The sequence below is a fragment of the Malus sylvestris genome, chromosome 9 (assembly GCF_916048215.2).
Source record: "Malus sylvestris chromosome 9, drMalSylv7.2, whole genome shotgun sequence".
In the NCBI taxonomy this organism is placed as follows: domain Eukaryota; kingdom Viridiplantae; phylum Streptophyta; class Magnoliopsida; order Rosales; family Rosaceae; genus Malus; species Malus sylvestris.
This window is the reverse complement of record NC_062268.1, coordinates 9,680,086-9,702,171: the sequence shown is the minus strand read 5'-3', so window position 1 is coordinate 9,702,171 and position 22,086 is coordinate 9,680,086. Positions and strand designations below refer to the sequence as shown.

At 36.4% G+C, this 22,086-nt stretch overlaps 1 protein-coding gene across 1 annotated transcript in view; it reads left to right on the top strand.

Moving 5' to 3' along the window:
* Positions 1–5,390, top strand: part of LOC126634340 (nudix hydrolase 2-like) — a 34,159-nt gene extending 28,769 nt beyond the window's left edge. Inside the window, exons 5-8 of the mRNA XM_050304857.1 lie at positions 4,545–4,622; positions 4,713–4,798; positions 4,883–4,991; positions 5,151–5,390. Coding sequence (XP_050160814.1) covers positions 4,545–4,622; positions 4,713–4,798; positions 4,883–4,991; positions 5,151–5,360 — 483 coding nt within the window. The 3' untranslated portion in view covers positions 5,361–5,390. The remainder of the gene's footprint in view (positions 1–4,544; positions 4,623–4,712; positions 4,799–4,882; positions 4,992–5,150) is intronic.
* The last annotated feature ends 16,696 nt before the right edge of the window (positions 5,391–22,086 follow it).

Genomic DNA, 22,086 nt, shown 5'->3' with positions numbered 1-22,086 from the left:
AAAGAGAAGCTAAAGGAAGACAAAATCATGGCACATGATAATGAGTCATACCCTACCCCTCATTCAGCTCCATTCGAATACACCCATGTAAATGACACAAGAAAAAGGGAGGGAGTAAAAAAAAAATAAAAAAATAAAAAAATAAAAAAAAAAAAAAAATTCCTAGGCCTCCACTTCTTTGGGCCTAACACATCTTCATAACAAAAAACAATATATGAAGAAAGAGCCCTGGGTTACCACTTCGAAAAGAAACAAGTGAAGTTTTCCTACTCATGACATTGACTACTAGCTAGACACCTCATTCGGCAACTCTCTTCGCCTGAAGACTTGGGGGACTCCCACCATATGCTACTGCACCTTGATACTCGGCAGTCTCACAACCACTCAGTGACTTGGATTTTTCAAGTCTCCAACCGAGAAGTTTTCCTCACTCGGGAAATTAAGGGAACACTACCTCAAACTACATGCTCCACTCACAAAGCTTCAACAATACAGGTTTCAACAAAAGCAAAAAATTCAAAGAACTTTATGAAGAAGGCTTTGGTGTATTTAACACAATATGTTGAAATGAAGCAAAGCTTATTTATTAATATTTTCGATAAGCCACAAATATGTACATATACATGAGTCAAAATAAACAAACAAAAGGGAGCCTTCACAAAGGTTGCTTAGGGGAAGTCTCAGCAGTCGGTAGAGCCCCAGAAAGAGAAAGCACCGGAGGGTGGTTATCCGGAGCCTCAGTACTTGACAAAACCCCAGAAGGAGGAGGCATTGGAGGTTCATCATTTGAAGCTTCATTACCAGGTACAGCCCCAGAGGACGAAGGCAATAAATGCCTTTGGAACAAACCCACAAACCGCTGATGATCAAGTAAAACCTTACCATCAGATTCCTTCATCTGGTCAAGCTTCCTCTTCATGTTTGTAGCATAGTCATGGGCGAGCCGGTGCAACTGCTTATTCTCATGCTTGAGCCCTCTAATCTCCTGTTTGAGACTCATCACTTCAGCAGCCAATGATTCAACTTGGCGGGTTCTAGCAAATAGGCGTTGGGCCATATTAGACACAGAACCTGCACACTGAACACTAAGAGCCAGAGAGTCCTTAACAGCCAACTCATCAGACCGTTTGGAAAGTAGTCTGTTATCTTTGGGAGTGAGAAGGTTCCTGGCCACCACTGCAGCGGTCATATCATTCTTCATCACAGAATCCCCAACGGTAAGAGGACCAGTAGGGGATATGAAGGATGGGCGCCATATGTTGTCTGGAGAAGGCGTGGCTGTCTCTTCTCCAAGGTTCAAGTCAAAACGACGGTCGGAGGGTCCAGACATTTTCAAATGTGTTAAAGAAGGAAGAGGTCAGACAAATCAAGATCTTAGAAGTGCAAGAAATGAGCTTCTACTGGTAGAGATTCAAGTGTGCTGTGGAACTTAATGCCAGCCTCTATAAAAATCTGCACTCGACGGAGCTTCAGAAATCGAAGAGGCGTTTGCTTTCTCAAAAGCTGGGCTGCTCAGAGACCACGAGGGCCGATCTCAGAAATCGAAGAAGCACCTGCTTTTGCAGCCTCGTCAGCACCTGTCACATACACAATCAGCTTTGCGGAAATTACGGGCAATCTGTAGAAGATTTCTGGTGAAGTAGAAAGCACGTGAATCTTACTGATCAATCACCGCTCTCCATATGCACCATCAACTCCTCGGGTACCACATATAACTTTGTCAAAGATCTCTGACAAAGTTTAGGCACGAGAATTTCGAAGTGCCAGCTACCCTACTATTACCCATAAGGATAAAGGAACAGCACCACTGCTTGACAACTGGAAAGTCCCTATGTGTGTCGACCTCCGTGTTTTGTGGCAAGACAGGTTGGCAAGAACGACCAACCTTTACTCACATTCGAGAAAAGACTCCCAACATAATTACTTTCTCAAAAACCGGAGTAGCACCGCTTTCCGAATCTCGAGAGTCAGATCCTCGACGGGATTGCTTGTTCGAAAACCGAAGAGGCACAACTCTCAGAACTTCGAGAGCCAGATTTCCTTAGATAAAGCTTGTCTGGAATCTCCACACGTAATATCAGCTTTCCAGATACCACATACCACTTTTTCAAAGTGCTCTGACAAAATTAAAACACGTGAAGCTGGCAGCTCCCACTACATTGCTGTGACCAAGAAGGGTAAAGGAATAGCATTACTACTTGTTATTGGGAAATCCCTATATACATTGACCTCCCTCCTCAACGGACAGGCAAACCTGCAAAAATGCTCAACCCTTTCTCACATTCGAAAAGGCACCATCAACATAACCTCTCGAAATACTCAGCTTTATTTCCCCCCGATAATACCTCAGCAAATAAGCCACACCAAGAACAAGAGTATCTCATATCATCAGGGTCGAAAGCAAGAGTATCCCATATCATGCTTTCTCCCTGTCTTTGTCTTTGTCCTTGTCCACACCTGCAGGACAAGGAGAAAGAGAGCAGTCAGTCGGAACCTGAAATCAAACCTCCAATTTGGAACTGACTGCCTGGAGCCTTTGCCTGGTTGCTTACTTAGCATTGCTCTCGAGTACTCATCCTCAACTGCTGTCAAGGTCACGAATTCCACCGGCAAATACCTCATGACAGTTGATCAGATATTGGCTCTTTACACTGAAGCTGCCAAGCGTGGATGAGTCACTATGAAGGAATGTTCTGAAGGACCATTTAAGTGCAAAGGTTGCACACCACTTCTGCCATGCAAAAGATTGAAGCAGAAGGTTCAACGGTGAGCTGAAACAGATCACTACAGCACGACACCTTTCCATACCACATTCATTATTCCGTCAACAGCAAAAGTATCCCATATCATCAAGGTCGAACGTACTCTAGATTTGATGGACTTGTTTTGACCCTCAAATTTTTGAGTCGGCCTTATACTCTGAAGGGCACCAGAAAACCCTCCAGCACAGTTCAAGAATAAGCCTGTGGAAAGTTACTTCTTCAAAAGCAAAAGTATCTCATATCATCTCTTATCCATTTGCTTCTCCTTATCCTGGCAGTTGAATGAGAGACAAGGAGAATGAGAACAATCAACCGGAAGCCGACGTCAAACCTCTGATCCTGGGTTGCTTACTTGGAAGTTTGACTGCTTACCTTGTCTGTCACCTCTTTCGGCAGATCTCCTAGCTCGGCGACTTGGGGGACTCCTACTATAGGGTTTGTATCACACTTGACTAAGCCCGAAACTACAACTAAGCTTCAAGTGAAATTGATACATTACCTTGTGCGTCAACATCAGCTAAGTACACCATTCCCGGATGGAGGAAAGGTACTTCCAGAGAAGGGCAGATGAAGATCAGACCACACTTCGGTACTTAGAAGTTTCGTGATTACTCAAGGGATTGGATCTTGCAAGTCCCCAACCGAGGAGTTTCCCTCACTCGGGAACTTAGGGGAGCACTGTTTGTACCATACTTGACCAATCCCGAAACTACCGAGCACCGGCCAACGCTATACTGTCAAGGACCCAGAAGAGTTCCCCTCCGACCAGGAGGCCAATCACTACTCGACACGTGTCAAGATTAGAAGCCAATCAGAGCGCAGCACGTGTCAACATCAAGAACCAATCATAACATGACACATGTCAATGTGACAAAGTTACAAGTTTTTCTATAAATAGGGGTCATTCCCCCACAATATTGCCTAATGCCATTTTGTGTTAAATCATTCACAAGAACTCACTAAATTGAGAGCTTGATCCTTTGTACTTGTGTAAGCCCTTCACTACTAATAAGAACTCCTCTACTCCGTGGACGTAGCCAATCTGGGTGAACCACGTACATCCTGTGTTTGCTTCTCTGTCTCTATTCATTTACGTACTTATCCTCACTAGTGACCGAAGCAACCAAGCGAAGGTCACAAAACCTGACACTTTCTGTTGTACCAAAGTCTTCGCTGATTTTGTGCATCAACATACTTCTTTTGTGTGTCCCGTGTAAAGTTGATAGGAGCATATGCTCCCAAACAACTTTGAGTGGAGTCGTTCGAAAATAAGTTTCTATAGCCCCCTTGCTCATTTAACACTGCATCCGGGTGCCGATGGAGATACAGCGACCCTTGCTCACTTATCACTGTGCTCAGGCCACACAGCGCGCCACTTACGGGTGACGCCCTAGCTTTAGCGCGATTTCGTTCTGGATTCGACGTGATTCGCTCTGAAACCTGCCATTTAAAAGAGATTTTCAAGCCATGAAATGGTCCTTTTATGTACTTACTGTGGTGGTTATTAGCTTTTAGATTAGATAACCAGAGAGATAGAGTAATGATATTCATAGCTTTTAATATACATGCTAGATGCATATTGCGTTCGTATTTGCATAGACAATTTAACAGTTCTAAATCAGAAAATAGGATTGGCTGTCATGTTTCTGATAAAGCACTTATAGTTCACCTTGACATCATTTTAAGTAGTTCTGTAAGTTTCTTATGTTGAAGTCTGTTCCTACGACATTATGTTTGCATTGCCGCATTCTCTTTGCCTAATAAAATTGTTCGCTCGGGTAGGTGCTTGTGGTTCAGGAGTTAAGTGGCAGCTTCGGCAATACAGGTGTGTGGAAGATGCCAACTGGGGTTGTCAATGAAGTGAGTAAAAACACCAGCACAACTATAGCAAATTCATAATAATTTTCAAATACGTTATCATCATGGATTAAAATTTTTATCCATCGACAGGGTGAGGATATCTGTGAAGCTTCTGTTAGAGAGGTTAAAGAAGAGACAGGAATTGATACAGAGTTCGTGGAGGTTTTAGCATTTAGGTAAGAAGCTTGCCTTCGGATTAAAGAAGTGTTGTATATAATTCTACAGAAGCCCCTCTTTATATTCTCTCCATCTCTCTACAGGCAAAGCCACAAGTCATTCTTTCGAAAGTCAGATTTGTTCATTGTTTGCATGTTGACCCCAAAATCCTTGGACATCCAAGAGCAGAACTTGGAGATTGTGGCAGCCCAGGTAATTTCCCGGGACTCAAAATCCCCTATAGAGTATAATCATTAATCTTGTTTATACTATTTGGTGGTAGAGGATGTGACCATGTCTTCCAAGTGTTACAAGGTATCATTAACATGATTCAAAACTATTATAATGTGTTATTCTGGGAATTTTTTCCAGTGGATGCCAGTTGCAGACTATGCAGCTCAACCCTTTGTTAAGAAACACAAACTCTTTGACTATATAGCAAAAATATGCTTGGCAAAATCAGACAAGGACTATGTCGGTTTTACTGCACTGGGTACAACTACATCCTCTGGAAAAAGAAGCTACCTGTACTATAACAACCGGGATATGGAAAACCTACTGGCTACCGGTGATCCTCAGTAGATATATATATATATATATATATATATATATATATATATATATATATATATATATATATATGTGTGTGTGTGCGTGTGTGTGTGTGTGCGCGTGTGTGTGCGTGTGTGTGTGTGCGTGTGTACTAGCGGTGAACTGCAATAGAAATGGTACCTCTACTCCAAATATGTTTTTGGACGAGGTCAATGTTTCTACTGCAGATCACCAGTAGTGTGTGTGTGTGTATATAGTTGCAACAACAGTTGGTGTAGATTCCTAGCTATCTAAATAATGGTTCCTGTATAGATTGTTGTTGTTTACATTGCTTTATACAATGATAAGCTTAATTACTTGTGTGCTAAGTCACAGATTCGATTTATATGTTGATGGTTTTTTACTGCAAGCTGTATTGCTCTTCGAATCGTCGTAGGTCAGGAACCAGCTAATGGATTTGCTATTTGCTTCAATATAAAATATACAAGTTGTTCTATTGTATCTTGCATTTGCCATTGTTACAGATTCATTTGCAGTTTACACCTTACATTACTGATTCGACGTGCTTCTAATAAAACAGATTTCAGAAAAGCGCTTTTGTAGGAAGGGAAAGTGCATATGATCATAGTAGTTCTTTCTACATAAGCACTCCCCCAGTCCCCCTAACAGGCCATTCTTGCGGCCACTTGAAAATTGCTTTTCTAGAAAGCACTTTTGCTTATTAGAGCTTTTAACCTGCTATGAAAGGGACTAAAACACCTGTCTCCAATGGTTTTAAAACATGCTGCCTCATGCCTTTGACATCCAGAGAATCTTGAGTTATTAAATATTTTTTAGGGTATTGTTCTCTTTTTTCATATAATAAAAGAAAAGGTGATGCCATAAAAAAATAACAAATAAAAATCCCATAGAAATATTAAAAGAAAATGACAAGTCCTTCCAGGTGATGTTAAACTTGATTTTGTTAGAGATTTCAATAATAATAATTATTATTATTATTAATATACTCGAAATCGTGATAAGAATTTTGCAAATCAAGATTTCTCTAAAGTTCACATTGTCGAAGGAAACAAATATAAAAAGAACTTCAAAGTCAAAATTGACAAAGGGAAGTTTAAGAAGACCAATTCCAACAACAATCAAAAGAATGCAAATGGTGTATGCTACCATTGTGGAAAGAAAGGCCATTACATTCGTGATTGTAGACACAGAAAAGCAAGTGAGGAATATGCCAATAAGACCAATAGCGCAAATATGGTGGAAAACTCTGGAATTGATAACATTATTGCAATGGTATCAATGATGCATATTGGCATGATTACCGAACTGAATATGGCAGCGGCAATAAAATCCTCCGATTGGTGGCTCGATCCAGGAGCTACTATACATGTGTGCAATGACAAGGCACAATTCAAGACATATGAAGCATCAACGGACAATAAAGAAGGTTTGTAAATACCCCTTATGACCATAGTGAAACTTTGCTTAATGATTCTGGTAGGTCTGTTGCACAGCTTGAGTATGCTAGTGTAATCGGAAGTTTAATGTATGCCATGCATTGTACCAGGCCAGATATCGCATTTGCAGTAAACAAACTTTCTAGATAATAATTATTATTATTTTGAAATCTCTAACAGATTTCACAAAATATTTAAATATAAGTGTCAGTTTGATTAATTGAATTTTTTTTTTTCCACAACCAAAAAAGATATTTCATCCAAATCCATTTCAAATATAATATGGGAACGGCATATCCCATGCCTTTGATCTCAAGGTCAAATCACATTTTTGGTCCTCTAATTGGAACCTATTTTTCAATTTGGTCCCTATCCTTTTAATTTTGGAAATGTAATATTTGTTATGCTAGAAATTAAGTCCTACAAATCTATAATTGTTAATTTTTTATTGTTTTTTTCGTCAACTCTATTAGAACTTCCGCCAAAATGAGTCGCGTGCCACGAATGTGAGACTGAATTAAGGAGCAAATATGGAAAATCAAATGAGAAAAATTATTGCAATGATCCTTTAACTTTAACCCAATTGGAGAAATCGTTCTTCAACTTTAACACAATTGGAAAAATTGTCTCTCAACTTTAATCCACATAGAGCAATGATCCCTCGATTTTAATCCAATTGTAGCGATGATCCTTCTAACACGACTTATTTTGACAGAATTCTAACGAAGTTGACGAAAATGACAATAGATGCACTTTTTAATGAGTTAAAAGACCAATGATCATGAATTTTTAGTTGAAAGATCATATTGCTCCAATTAGGTTAAAATTAAGAGATAATGCCTCTTACTCTTGTACTATCTAGCCTTTTCATGGCTTTAATGAAATACATGCTGTCTTTATTCAAAAATCATACACCTTCTTCACCATCCTCGCCTGGCTTTCATGGTCTTCAAGTTTATTTCTATATTCTTTTATTCGAGCAATATTAAATTATGTAAACATACTATGATTCAATAATTTAGTAGATAGGGTACTGAAATTCTACTCATACATCTGAGTTTGAAACTGCTCTTATCGTTATTGTAATAGTTTCGGATTTTCCCTCCCTTAATAATAGTAATGGTTTTATCCCAAATGATCTATGAAATTGACCAACTTTATCTGGTTTATGAAATTGAAAATCGATCAATGTAGCCCGAAAATGAATGTCACAATTCAACGTGGTACTTTCACTAAAAGTTTTGCATAATTGTTTGGAAGAACTTCATTGATTTGCGACACCAATTTTCAGATTACATTGATCGATTCTTAATTTAAAAAACTATTTGTGATCAAAATTCTAATAATAATTAAAAAAAAATCATGTTAACGTAGTCACATGGAACTGTCAAATAATGGAGTGACTACTTATTCATCATCCTCTGTTTTCTAGCAATTGAAACGCATGAGTTTTATTTCGGAGGAATTGTAGTGGTTGGTCGAAATAAATGTTGATGTGTGACTTTCGCTTATTTCTTCATATTCAAAAGATAAAGTTCCATACTTGATTCAAGCCCTGTCGGTTTCAACGAATTCATCCTTCGTTGCACAACAAACTGTGCCTGAAAATAAAGTTGAACAAGTTGAGTTGCTCGCTGCAGTTGAGAATTCATATGGAGGAGTTGTTGTGGACGTGACCGAACCTATGGATTCTGCGGTTTTCGCTTCTTTGCTTCAAGCTTCCATATCGCAATGGAGGCAAAAGATTTGTATTCATTACCTTTCTTTTCTTTAGGGCCGGTCTTGAGATTTTTTAGTAACGTCAAAAAATGTGGCCTAATTTTATATAAGAAAATTATTTGTTTTCACACATAAGATTTCGATAAAATTATATTTAAAAAAAAACCATTTTAAATTCAAAATAATTTAGAAATACAGAAAAACTAATTTATTTTATATCGAGGGAAAGAAACCAAGAAAACTCAGGGTTTACAAATAGATAGATGATGAGTTTTATTCTTCTTCTATCTGAACTTTTAAACCTTTTGATGACCTGTCAAATGATTCGCAAATTTGGTCTACACATCACTTTTTGTTGAAGGTTAGACTTGAATAGGAATGAATGTTTAAAAACTGCAACCCAAATAGCTACTAGCTAGTATTTAAAAAGAAATTAAAAACCAAAAAGAAATTTGTGAAAATTGAAAAGAATAAATATGCGCATAGCATTTCGAACTCAGGACATTTCGTTAATTTTAAACAACAAAAAACATTGCTTCTAATTAAACTTCTTAATCATTTAGATAAATTTTATAAATTTATACTCTTATGAATATAAATTTGTAAAAATTGGAACATGGTGTTTTGCCTCCTCATTAATTTCAAACAACAAAAACACCGGTGTTAGTTAAATTTCTTTGTTATTAACTAAATTTTATAAATGTATACTTTTATGAAAACATAAATAAGGCCCTGCCCTTCTTCGATCTCGTTAAATGTCTTGTGTTTCACTTGATGCTGACGATGTGAAGGTTGTTTACTTTGTGTTTTGTAGGGAAAGAAGGGCGTTGGGATCAAAATGCCTATCGAACGGTCAAATCTTGTTGATGCCGCAGTTAAGGTACAAGAGATTCTACCGGCCTAGCTCTTCTGAATTACCTCAAAGATATTCTTGATTAATTATTTGAAGCTGTTAGGAATGTAACTTGTCTAGTAGTCTTATTGTTTTTATCAACTATCCTTTTCTCTTTTCAATGTTCTTGACAAAAGGTATTAGTATAATCGCACAATCCGGCACCAACACTCGGGCTGGCTGCATACTTAAGTATAGCTGTTTTGTTCTCTGATGGCCGACAACACTCGGGCTTCTTTTGTTAATTGTGCAGGAAGGATTTAGGTACCACCATGCTGAATCAGATTACTTAATGCTTGTTAGTTGGATTCCCGAAACTGATGATAGACTCCCTGCAAATGCTTCGCACAGAGTGGGCATTGGCGCTTTTGTCATGAACGGTAACAGAGAGGTATACCTACTGCACATGAATCTAGGCTCCCTTTTGTTCTGAACATATATGACATGTAAAAATGAAAATTTAAATTGTTGAGCAAAAATTGTACACAATATGTAAACAAATAATTCACTCAACACAATTTCACCCTCGTTCATTTCTTGAAGAGGGTTTTATTAATTCGAGTTCGACCCATTCTAGGCTACACGCCTATTAATTACAACCTTTCCTTTGGGAAATGAATACCCTTTGATTCTAATATGAATAAATCGTAACTTGGTGATTTAGATGTTTATTTGATTTTTGTGACTGTACCTAGGTAGAGCTCTAGATTGCCTACGTACCCTCGTTGAGGGATCAAGTCATTCGTAGTTCCTTGGTATTTGGTACTTGTTTGGTTTTGATGCCTTGTTGCAGTTTTAGCTCGTGCGGGCGAAGACTTTGAGCCATTGGAGCATTAATGCCTTGTGCAGTTTTAGCTCATGCGGGCGAGGACTTTAAGCTATTTGAGCGTTAATGCCTTGTGCAGTTTTAGCTCATACGGGCGAGGAGCAACTGATGCCCTATGTAGTTTTAGCTCATGCAAACGAGGACTTTAAGCCGTTGGAGCGTTTCATTCGGCTTCATGCCATTTGAGATTTTTCTTCAGCTTCATGCCTTTTGGGATTTGACGCGGCTTCATGCCATTTGAAATTTGATGTGGCTTCGTGCCATTTGTAACTTGAAACAGCTTTGTACCATTTGAAACGGCTTCGTGTCATTCGTAATTTGAACCGACTCGCTTCTCTTTTATTCTTCGTATAATTTGTAATTACTTGGTCAAAGTAACAGAAGTGAATTTAGTTTATATAAACCAGGGATTCGTCTTGATTTCACGGTTGCGTCTATAATTTGATATCAGACTGCCTACGTATCCTTAACGGAATCAAACCGGCGTAGTTCATAACTTGATTTCATGGTTGTGTCTGAAAATTGATATCAAACTGCCTACGTATCCTTAACGGAATCAAACCAGCGTAGTTCGTAATTTTTTTGAGACTCATCATGACTTTGTGTTCAAACTTGGCAAAATGACAAGCCGATTGGATTTATTTAAAACCCATATATGACCTTCGGTAATGGCCTAATAGGCTTCATGAAATAGGACTTTGATTTTCTTTTCCTTAAGCAGCTCAGGACTTGAAGACATAAAGTGGGACTTGACGACTTGTCTTGCTACACTTCTTTTCTTCCTTCCCTTTTATTTATTTTAAGTTTGGAATCCAATAGACTTTTGAGAAGAATTAAATACAGCAACTTGTTTATTTTCTTGAAGCCAAGTCTTTGAAATGACTTTTTTTTTTTATTTCCCTTCGGTTTCCACGTAAGCATCAATTCCCAATTAATTTGAGAATTTTGTTCACAGCAAACTTCTTATCTTTTCCCCCTTTTTTTATATCTTTCTTTTGAACTTTCAAATCCATTTAAACATGAGATTTTGAACCCATTTGACCCAAGTCTGTCTGACAGCAAGCTTTACTCCTTTTTTTTTATGTGACTTTAAAGGTTTCCAAGTTCCAATAGGACTTGTCTTTCAATTTCAACAACTTGACTTCTTCTCCACATGAGCAACATTCCCACGTGATGAGCAACTTTTCCTTCTTTTATTTGCCTTCCTTTTCATTTACTTTTGTCTTCATATTCAATTAATGAGGCCATGCTCAGAATGCCCACGTGAGGAGTATGAAGGTGTGTTCTTTTATTTATTTTCTTTCCACTGTAGCTTCCATCCTCCTTTATTTCTTGGACAAAAGGCATAAAGGCAGCCACTGACATCATTCAGGGGTCTTTGCCTTGTTTCTTTAGAGCAACTCCACCCTTGGAGTCTTTCCTCTGGCAATCCATTATTGAATCCACCATATTGAACAGTAATTGCCTTTAATGAATAGTAACTACCATTAATGAACAGTAATTACCTTTTGCATCTCCACCCTTGGAGCCCTTCCCCCTGGCAATAGGTAATAAAATATTAGTTTTTTTTTTGTTTGTTTAAATAATACAAAATAAAAAAAACATGGAAATGGGGCTGCAGGCCCTCGGGCTGACACAAAAAAAATAAAAAAATGCCTGGCCCTCGGGTTGCAGGCCTGTCAATTCCCTACCCCTTTGTGCTCGGGCTCTCCAAGGCTGGAGGGTTGTCCACCGGGCCTCGAGCCCTTTCCTGGTGCCTGTCCCCCGAGCAATCCACAAGGGTGGACTTGCTCTTACATTTAGTTTAGCCTCATTTTTAAATATGCTTTTGTTGAGACTTTTCTAATTGTAGGAAGAGATCATTTCCCTTTTTTTTATTTCACTATTGATGCTTGCTGTCAAACTTATGCGATGAACGAGATGCTTTCTTTCTTCTTTCTTTCTTCTTTCTTTCTCTATTTTCTAGTCTCTACTGTAGCTTTCTTTGTTTTGTTGTACCAAATTTAATGGGATCTTTAGAAAAGACATACAACAAAACAGCAGCTTTGGTCCTTGGAATCACAGTGGAGTGCTTTGTTCATCTGCATCACTCTTTCACTTTTCATATTTGTACGAGAAGAAAATAAAAGAACGTCGATCAGTAGAGGTCACTCTCCTTTCATTTGCTGCAATCATCAGAGTTAATGGTTTATTTCCCCAAGTGAGTACTTCAAACAAAAAGGGCAGGATGACTCTTTTATGCTATTTGTGAAGAACTCGCAGTTGTTAGCTGGACTTTCTCCAGGACTTGTCACCAAGGAAGGAGCATAACACTCTCTATTACAATAACAGAGGAATGTTGCGGTCATCGCTGCTTGGCAGATGCGTTGTCGCTTAGCACGGACTGTTGTATCTTCGCTTGCCTTTAGCTCTTTCTTTCTTCATACTTTCGCCATTTGTGGGAGTGATGACGAAGCAATGGAAACACTATGTCTGTCCACTATCTTATAACCATCATCTGCGACTTGGTGCCCAGAACTTTTGAAGTTGTCCCTTGGTTATTTTTTTACGAACCAGGACTGCACGTCTTTGGCTACTCGAATGACGACTCGACGATCTTCTTCCTTACTGGGATCAAGTCTTTTCTTCCACTTCCAGTCCTCTTTCTCCAAGCGGTGACTGCAGTTTTTTTTTTTTTTCTACGCTATGGCTACGTCTTTGTCCCTCGTGATTTGCTTGCTGCTCCATGTTGCTTCGCAGCATCTTGGATACCTAGGACTGCCTTCCACTGCCATTGGCTGAGACGAATGAGGAGGCTGTTGTCACAGGACTCACGAATGACGCTCCAGTTGGGCAGAGATCTTTGGTTGGGCATCACACGTTGCAGGGTGTTGATGACAGCGAAGGGTTGTAGAGAAGTCGAAGGTGTCAGCAACGGCTGTTGGTCCCTTCCTCCATTGACGCGACTTCCTTTGGGTTCTTCTGGTTTTATACAACACGGCATCACCAACCCATCTCTTTCAAGCCGCATGATGCATAGATTTCTTTTGGAAGACCGCCACTATGCAACATTGCATGATCAAATCTATTTTCTAAGTTGCATAGTGCACGGACTCCATCTGGAAAATCACCGGAGACGACGGTTGGAGACGTGATTGCCACTTCCGTTTGGGTTTTTGTTTAACGTCGACGGTTACTAGCATAAATTGTTGTTGCTGGCCAAGGTTTTTAACGACAATGTTTGCCTGCAAAATAAATGTACTGAAGAGAAAATGAAGAGAAAAGAAACATAGTTTTGTACCTTCTGATTGTTGCTTGTAGTTTGCTTCTCAATTGCTTGTAGTTTGCTTCTCAATCGCTGGTAATGGAATTACTTCATCTTCTCTTCCGCAGTACTTCGTTGCTTCTTTCCTCTCAATTTCTCTCACAATTTCTGCAGAGTCTCTCCTCCCTTTTTATGTTGTCCTTTTGCTTTGGTTCAATGCTTTTTATAGGCGAACAGTGGACACGGCAGTTGAAGTTTAGTGGGATGCAATTTTCCTGGGGTGTGGAGATGCAGAGAGAAAACCATCTCTTGAGTGGAGAACGTGGGAGTTTTAGAGGGTTCTAGATACACACGTTCTCTATACCCGGTTGCCATGTAGATGACAAATTCCTTCAGACTTGGCATACGTTGAGGTCCACGTGTGCAGGTGTAGAGTTATTTTTTCCTCTCTTTATTTCTTATATATATTATATAAATATAGTATATATAAGAATATATACACACACACATAATGTGAGCCTTATTTCTAGTCAGTCCACATTTTGGACTTTATTTATCTTGAAGTCTCCCCATTTTTAGTAAGACTTTGCTAATATATTTTGTTTGTGAAAATATATAGCTCAACACAAATTTTTAACATTTTGCTTTCGTGGTTCTGTTTAACGAGACAATAGTGAAAAATTTCTAACATTGTTCGCTCTGAAACCTGCTATTTAAAAGAGATTTTCAAGCCCTGAATTGGTCCTTTTATGTACTTTACAGTGTTGGTTATTAGCTTTTAGATTAGATAACCAGAGAGATAGAGTAATGATATTCATAGTAATCGAAAACTTAAAAGGAAAATTTCTTTTAATATACATGCTAGATGCATATTGCGTTCGTATTTGCATAGTAATCGAAAACTTAAAAGGAAAATAGGATTGGCTGTCATGTTTCTGATAAAGCACTTGTAGTTCACTTTGACATCATTTTAAGTAGTTCTGTAAGTTTCTTATGTTGAAGTCTGTTCCTACGACATTGTGTTTGCATTGCCGCATTCTATATATCTTTGCCTACTAAAATTGTTCGCTCGGGTAGGTGCTTGTGGTTCTGGAGTTAAGTGGCAGATTCAGCAATAAAACACAATGGTATATTACACAAAAGGATATATGAAGTTCTTATAATTACAACTGAACATTAATATATTTAACACTTAATTGTTGAACTTCCAAGAGCGTTCTCAAGTATTGAAACCTGATCTTTGACAATGCTTTGGTAAAGATGTCAGCAACTTGCTCATCTGTTCAGCAATAGACTAGGTTAACTTCTTTTTCTTCAACATCATTCAATATGTTAGATTTAGAAAATGTAACTGAAAAAGATTAAGTTATATATATACACCTTAAAAGTTTTTGTTTGTTGTGTGCATTCTCTTTCATTAATCTTCCTTCCCTCCCTTCGATCCCCTCTACCCTTCTAATGCAAATAGTAGTTAAACTTGAAAACAGATCCAAAACAAAACCAAACGTTAGTTCCCGCATGTGACGTTGAAAGTCCTTTTATTATTTCAAAGTTGATCTTATACTATCTGCTTTTTACATTTTAAAGTAACCAAATTATTGAAGAAAGTTAGGGTTGCACCAACCTCTTATAAGCTCATGCAAGGTCCCTCCTCCTATTAATATGGGACTCATTCTCAACACGTCCCCTCACGTGTGGCAAATTCTTGAGCCTAATACGTGGACTACACAACGGGGTGACATGGAACACATATGGCCGTTTGGCTTCACAGGTGGGACAACTTGCTCTGATACCTTGAAGAAAGTTGGAGTTCCACCATAAAACCAATTGGCAATATGGGGAGTAGCCCAACCTCTTATAAGCTTATGCAAAGTCCTTCCTTCCATCAATGTGTGACTCTTTCTCAACAATTATCATCTCAACAAAATGTTAAATAACCGGTGTACCTTCTTTCTATAATATTTCAAGCTCAATATGCATCAGTGTGTCCCTCCACACGAAAATGATATATGTTTCATGAACATAAACCCTTGCATTTGGAGTTGCCTTCAAGTGTCGAAGAATTCAATTTAGGACATTTATCTGATCTTCACTAGGAGCATGCTCAACATGCTCACCACACTCACATCTCATATGCAATGTCAGGTCATGTGTGTGACAAAGTAAATTAACTACCCTCCAACTTATAGTACCGCTCTTTGTTTGTTGGAATGTGATTGGGATATTCTCCTATATGTTTATTAATCTACAGAATTGGAACATTTGCAGGCTAGCAATTGAGGATTTTAGTTTTTTATTTTACAAGTCTACTAGATATTTCCTTTGTAATAGAAATAGACCCTGCTTAAATCGAGCCACACCTTCCTCATACATATCTTAAATTTAATGAAAATTTTAGTTTCTGATTATAATAAAAGTTGGAAATGCTTGTGTTTTGTCATGAAAAAAAAAATAGAAAACTTCATTTTAATCCTTGGCAAAGATGACTTTTTGATTAAAACCATGAGTAATATCAAAATCTAATTTTAGTCCCTTGATGCATTAATAACCTCATTTATTAATTATATTTTGATTTTTTTAATTATTTATCTTTTTCTTTCTAATTTTTAATGTATTAATTTTATTTCATTATAATTTTTATTTTCATTTCATTCATCGTAATATATTTTGTTGTGAACATTTGGATCTAATTTTTGTTATACAATATATTTCGATGTACTTTATCTTTTTCATTTAGGTATATTAAATTCATTATAATACATTTCGGTATATATATTTAGGTACACACATTTCGGTACATACATTTCGATACAAACATTTAGGTACATTAATTCAATATAATACATTTTCAGTACTAACATTTCGGTGCATACATTTCGGTACACACATTTAGGTACATTAATTTAATATTAATACATTTCGGTGCATATATTTAGGTACATACATTTCAATACTAACATTTAGGTACATTAATTGAGTCTTTCAAGTTTGAAGAATGTTAAATAAAATTAATAAATTAAAAAACTTTTTTTTGGTCAAACAATAAATTAAAATTTGTGTATTAATAAATTTAAATATTTAATGGGAGACATTAAATAAAATGCACATTAATTATTTTGAATTAAGGACACATTAGGGACTAAAATCAATATTTAATCTAACACCAGGTTTTTTTTTAATTTTAATCTTCTTCCCACTTACTATTAACGTATCTTCACTTTACATACATCATAATTCGACACCGTTTATTCTCTTTATTATCATATAAAAACCATACATACAAAACATCATTCAATTCGAAGATCTTTTAACGATTCATATGCGTAATAAATAATAAACAGTTCATTATAAGGATGCTACTTGTTACCAAAATCGTTAATTGGTTTGCCATGAATGAATGATTAAAAGATCTCTGAATTGAAGGACTTTTTGCATATATGATTACGATAAAGAGAATAAACGGTTCTGATTATGATGTTCGTATGGTGAAGATGTGAAGATACATTAATCGTAAATGAGGGACAAGTAAGTTCTTCCATGGGGTGAACACAAATAGTATCCAAAATGTTGGAACTTTGTTGAGTATTTCAAAATACAAATTCATTGCAACCGTTTCTTTTCCTCCCATTCACTATGCTATATTATTGTGTTTTACTTGATATTATTGCATGGTCGTTTCATCTCTTATAGTCTTATTTCTAGCTAGCCAACTCATTTCATTCATATTATAATTGAGAGTTAAATGAGGGAGTTATACATTGTGAAGTGCCATCTTGATTAACCCATTAATTGGGTAATTATATAGTCTAACGTTTTAGACCATTTTGTTTTCAAATAAATATATTTTCATCTATTCCTTTCCAAAATATAAAAAGAAAAAGCCGTTGACGCCATCCTTTTATCCATTATTGAATCATCACTCTTCAAAGTGATATATCCTTCAAGTTTTACATACCAAAGGAAAGAATCGAGTTGTTTACTCAATTCAAGTATTGCGTGTGTATGCTTACGAGGATCATAGGTTGTTGTATGATGGAGGGTAGGGCGCTATAACCTGTTACACCAAGATATTGTCTTATATGGGCAAAATCAATTGTTAGGGACAGTGAATTTACACACCTCAACCTAAAATCTTGTTCTAATCAGTGATCGATGAAGAGAATTATCTACCTACAAGAGATAAGTATTTTGTCATATTTGGTTTATTATATTTAATAAATTGTGGTGATAAAATTGTGATATACTAAAATTAATTTTATGTGATTTGTTGTAGGAGAAATAGCATCCGAATCGCCAATATTTCCATCACAAAAAACTTTATGGCAACACTTATGTCCCCCACTTGAGAGATAGCTCATTTTCCCACTTACAAATAAAGTATCCTTCATTGTAGAAATTTCATAATCAGAATTGTTCAATTTTTTAATCTTCATTTGAAGATTTTTTGTGAAGATGTTTTGTAAATGAAGATTAAGAAATTGAAATATTCCAATTATAATATTTATCTATTTGTAAATGGGAAAATAATCTCACCCCAAAAAAGAGAACACAAGTATTATTCTTCACAACACAAACCCAGAAAAATATGGGGATGGGTGATGAGTCATTGAGTGGTGACAAAAAAGAAATGAAAAAGAAAACCAAATAAGGAGACGATGAAACCAATAAAATGCCGATCTCGTCACTTGAAAACTTAGAAGTCATATGAGTCGTTTGCAAGTAAACATCTCTAGCTAGCCTTCAAGAGTCTACCATTAGCTAGTCTCAAGAGTTTACCATTAGTTAGCCGACAAGTAAACATCTCTAGTTGTTGTTACTCGTTGGCATTTCGTACCAGCCAATTGTTCTTAGTTGAAGTCCAGCTATTAAGGCCAAATTTGCCTTGTCCCACATGATAAGGCGTCACCAATTAGTAATTAACACGTCAAGATAAATACTTAAAGTGACATTAAGAAAATATAGAAATTGCATTCATAATTCAATAATACAAAGGACCAACACAAGGGTTACATCAATAGCATCCAAAAATCTAGACTTTCTCCGGCCACAGTAACAAAGGGCTAAAGCCCCATCGAAACCCGAAATTACGTACTCCTTTGATGGACAACAATTACTCGTCCCTTCTCCTTCTTACGTCCAAGATGCCACCATTGGATAAACAAAAGAATCTGCAGAAGCAGACTTGTTAATCGCAAAACCATTCCTTGGATTGCAGCAAGGCAGAGCACTTATCCATAGAGTCAAGTCGATTATTGTACATCCGTATGATTGAAACAGTCGAGCTACCTAATAGGTTTAATTCTGTGTTTATCACGCTAACTTCTATCAGCGTAAGTATTTTCATTCGATCAGTCATCAATCGATTATCACCAGAAATATTCTAGTCATGCTCTGCCTGCATTCGAGTCTTACAACTTGTTTTCTGTCCATTTACAGTACTTATTTTTGGTTGCACAAACAAAATGTAGATTATGCCAACAAAAATTTAATTTTGAGATATGATACAAACGTCCCTACTTTGCCTCTAATATTTTACAAACACTAAGCCATTTATAAAGTTTGGAAAAAAAAAAAGTTACATTATACATGTTCAATTTCCATACACTAGCCTTCATGCATGTGCTTACGGGCATGCATAATGCATTTTTTGAATCACGGTATGTTACGCGTGACTTACATGTTTTAAATATATTTATATGCGTAAATTGACAAAAGGAAAGTCAAATATTTGAAGTAAATGAATAATCTTAGATCATGCTAGAAGAAACCCTATCATAAATCAATTAACGCAACTGAATCTACATAATAAAATTGGTTTCTATTGAATTTATAGTAAGAATAGAGAAAATAATATTTAATAAAAAATTAATTGAATCACATTATTACTAGCTCATTGTGAGGTTAAACCCACCCCCTCCCCCTTAGTGTAGATAATATCGTTTGTTAAAAAAAAAAACAAATAAACAACTAATTGAATCTTAGCCCATTGTGAGGCTAAATCCACCCCCTCTCCCTTAGTGTAGATAATATCATTTATTCAAAAATAAAAATAATCTTCTGACAACTAATTTAATCACATTATTATTCGCGTGCGAAAGACCTTTTTTATAACCGGCATTACAACCTCTTAAGATGAAAATTGCATAAGAAATTTTATTTGAACCCATATAACTTATTTTTACACCAAACTTAAATTTTAAATGTTAATTGTATATGGTCGGCTGGAGCAATTGAGGGTTTTTAACTATTATTTATGAAACCAGAATTTATAATTATAAGTCGGCAACCTATTGCACGTCTTTTAAATCAAAGATTAAGGATACAATTATATACTTGTATTATCTTTAAGATATATCGTAGCAACCATCTATCCTACTTTTGTTGAGATGCCTAGAATGATATAAGGTAACTCTTGCAACCGAATTGTTACTGAGTCATTGATCTTTGGTTTGGTTAGTTAATTCACAATTCAAACGACAAAGGGAAACACATATTTGATTGGTTTATATTTCCATGTCAATATATATAAACGTTTATGCTCATTTCTTCATTTTATACTATAGGAGTCAACTAATAATTAATTCTCAAGAAATTTCTGAAACATATCCATACAAATTTATAATAGAAATTCACATATATCTATCAAAATTCATATAAGATGGTAAAATTTATTAAAATTCTTTGAAATTTGTCACTTAAAAATATTTATTAAAATTCTCTAAAATACAAATTAATATCGTTTAATTTTATACTAATTAATGAAGATTTTTACATTGAATGCCAACTGTTTCACCAATTGTATTTTTACAACATATTCACGCAAGTTTCAAGAGAACAATGAGCAGATGCCTCCCCTTTGCCATGAGAAATTTTTCCATATACCAGGCACATATGCTGACCTATAGTTCCACAAATAAACATTTGACACCTGTATAATTTATTCTTTTAAATTAAAAAAATTCCAATTGTTTCACAATAACTAAGATATCAGAAGACCACGAGCCTGACGCCGCCGAACCACCCACACCCACCAGTCTCATCGGCCGGCGATTTTTCAGGCGTCATTATCCCTTTTCTCCATTCGACTCTCTTTCTTTCCTTTCCTCTCTTTCTCTCTCACTCTTACTTACACATGGAACCCAGAGATTCTTACTTCCGCATGGAACCCAGAGATTGTCGACGGTGATTCCAATTCAGATCGGCTGTAGTCAATCTCGATCTTTCAGCCGGAGATTGCCGGCATCACGTTTGTTCTTATTCTGTAGCAAGAAAGAAGAAATAATAAGGGGAAGAGAGAAACAGAAAGAAAGAGAAAGGGAGAGAGAGGTGACGGGAAGGGGGGCGGGGGATGGGGATGGGAAAGGGTGCTGACAGCTTGCCTTTTTTTTATAATTATTTTAATTATTTTCTGAAATGAATACAAGGCATCACGTTTGTTCTTATTTTAGAGCAAGAAAGAAGAAATAATAAGGGGAAGAGAGAAACAAAAAGAAAGAGAGAGAGAGAGAGAGAGAGGTGGGACAACTAGGATGGACAACGGTTACGGTGGATGAGTAACCGTGGTTATTTATCCATAACCGTTTATGCTTATACTCGCATAACTGTTTACCCGTTTGGTAATTGTCTAAACGGTTATACATATGCTCATAACCATTTATAAACGATTAATCATACTCATAACCGCATACCCATTTAACCGTAACCATTTAATACTTATTTACCCATTTATCTTTTTTAACCCGTTTATCTTTTTTCTTAGAGAAAAAATAAAACAAAAAATCAACCAAATCGGTAATATTTTCATAAAGTTTAAACTGGTTATAATAACAAAAAGTTCCCCACATAAGACATTCATCCAAAACAAACTAAGGAGTTACGTATTTGGATGAATGTCTTATATGGCTTGTTGTAATATTGAAATGTTTCTATATGCAATATATCTTCAAAATTCTAAACAACTAATTCAGTAAAATATTCATGATACCTTTCTCATTTCTCAGGAGGTTACGTACACCGTTTATATTAACATTATGTTATTATAAATCAGTAATGAAAATTCTAAACAAAACAAACTAGGGAGTTACGTACACCAAAGTTTAAACCGGGTAAGAAAAATGTTCCCCACACGAAAGCCTTCCCCGGTTCCTCTTCCTCACCAAATTTTACATATATAAAATAAATGGTTAAACGGTTACCCATTTATTCCAAGAAGTTACGTACACCGTTTATGTTAACTTTATGTTATAAATCGGTAATTTAAAATTCTAAACAAAACAAACAAGGGAGTTATGTACACTAAAGTTTAAACCGGGTAGGAAAAATATTCCCCACACGAAAGCCTTCCCAAGTTTCCCTTCCTCACCAAATTTTATATATATTAAATAAATAGGTAAACGGTTACCCGTTTATAACCGCGGTTAATACTTATAACCACCAATTTAAATTTTATGAGTAAACGGTTATACCCATAATCATTTATTTATCTAAACGGTTACCCATAATCATAACCGTGAAGTTTAAATGAGAACGGTATTTTGCCCATCCTTGAGAACAGACGAAACAAACCTTCTCCAACTGACACGCGTTTTTTTATATGTATACACACGCGTTTTATATAT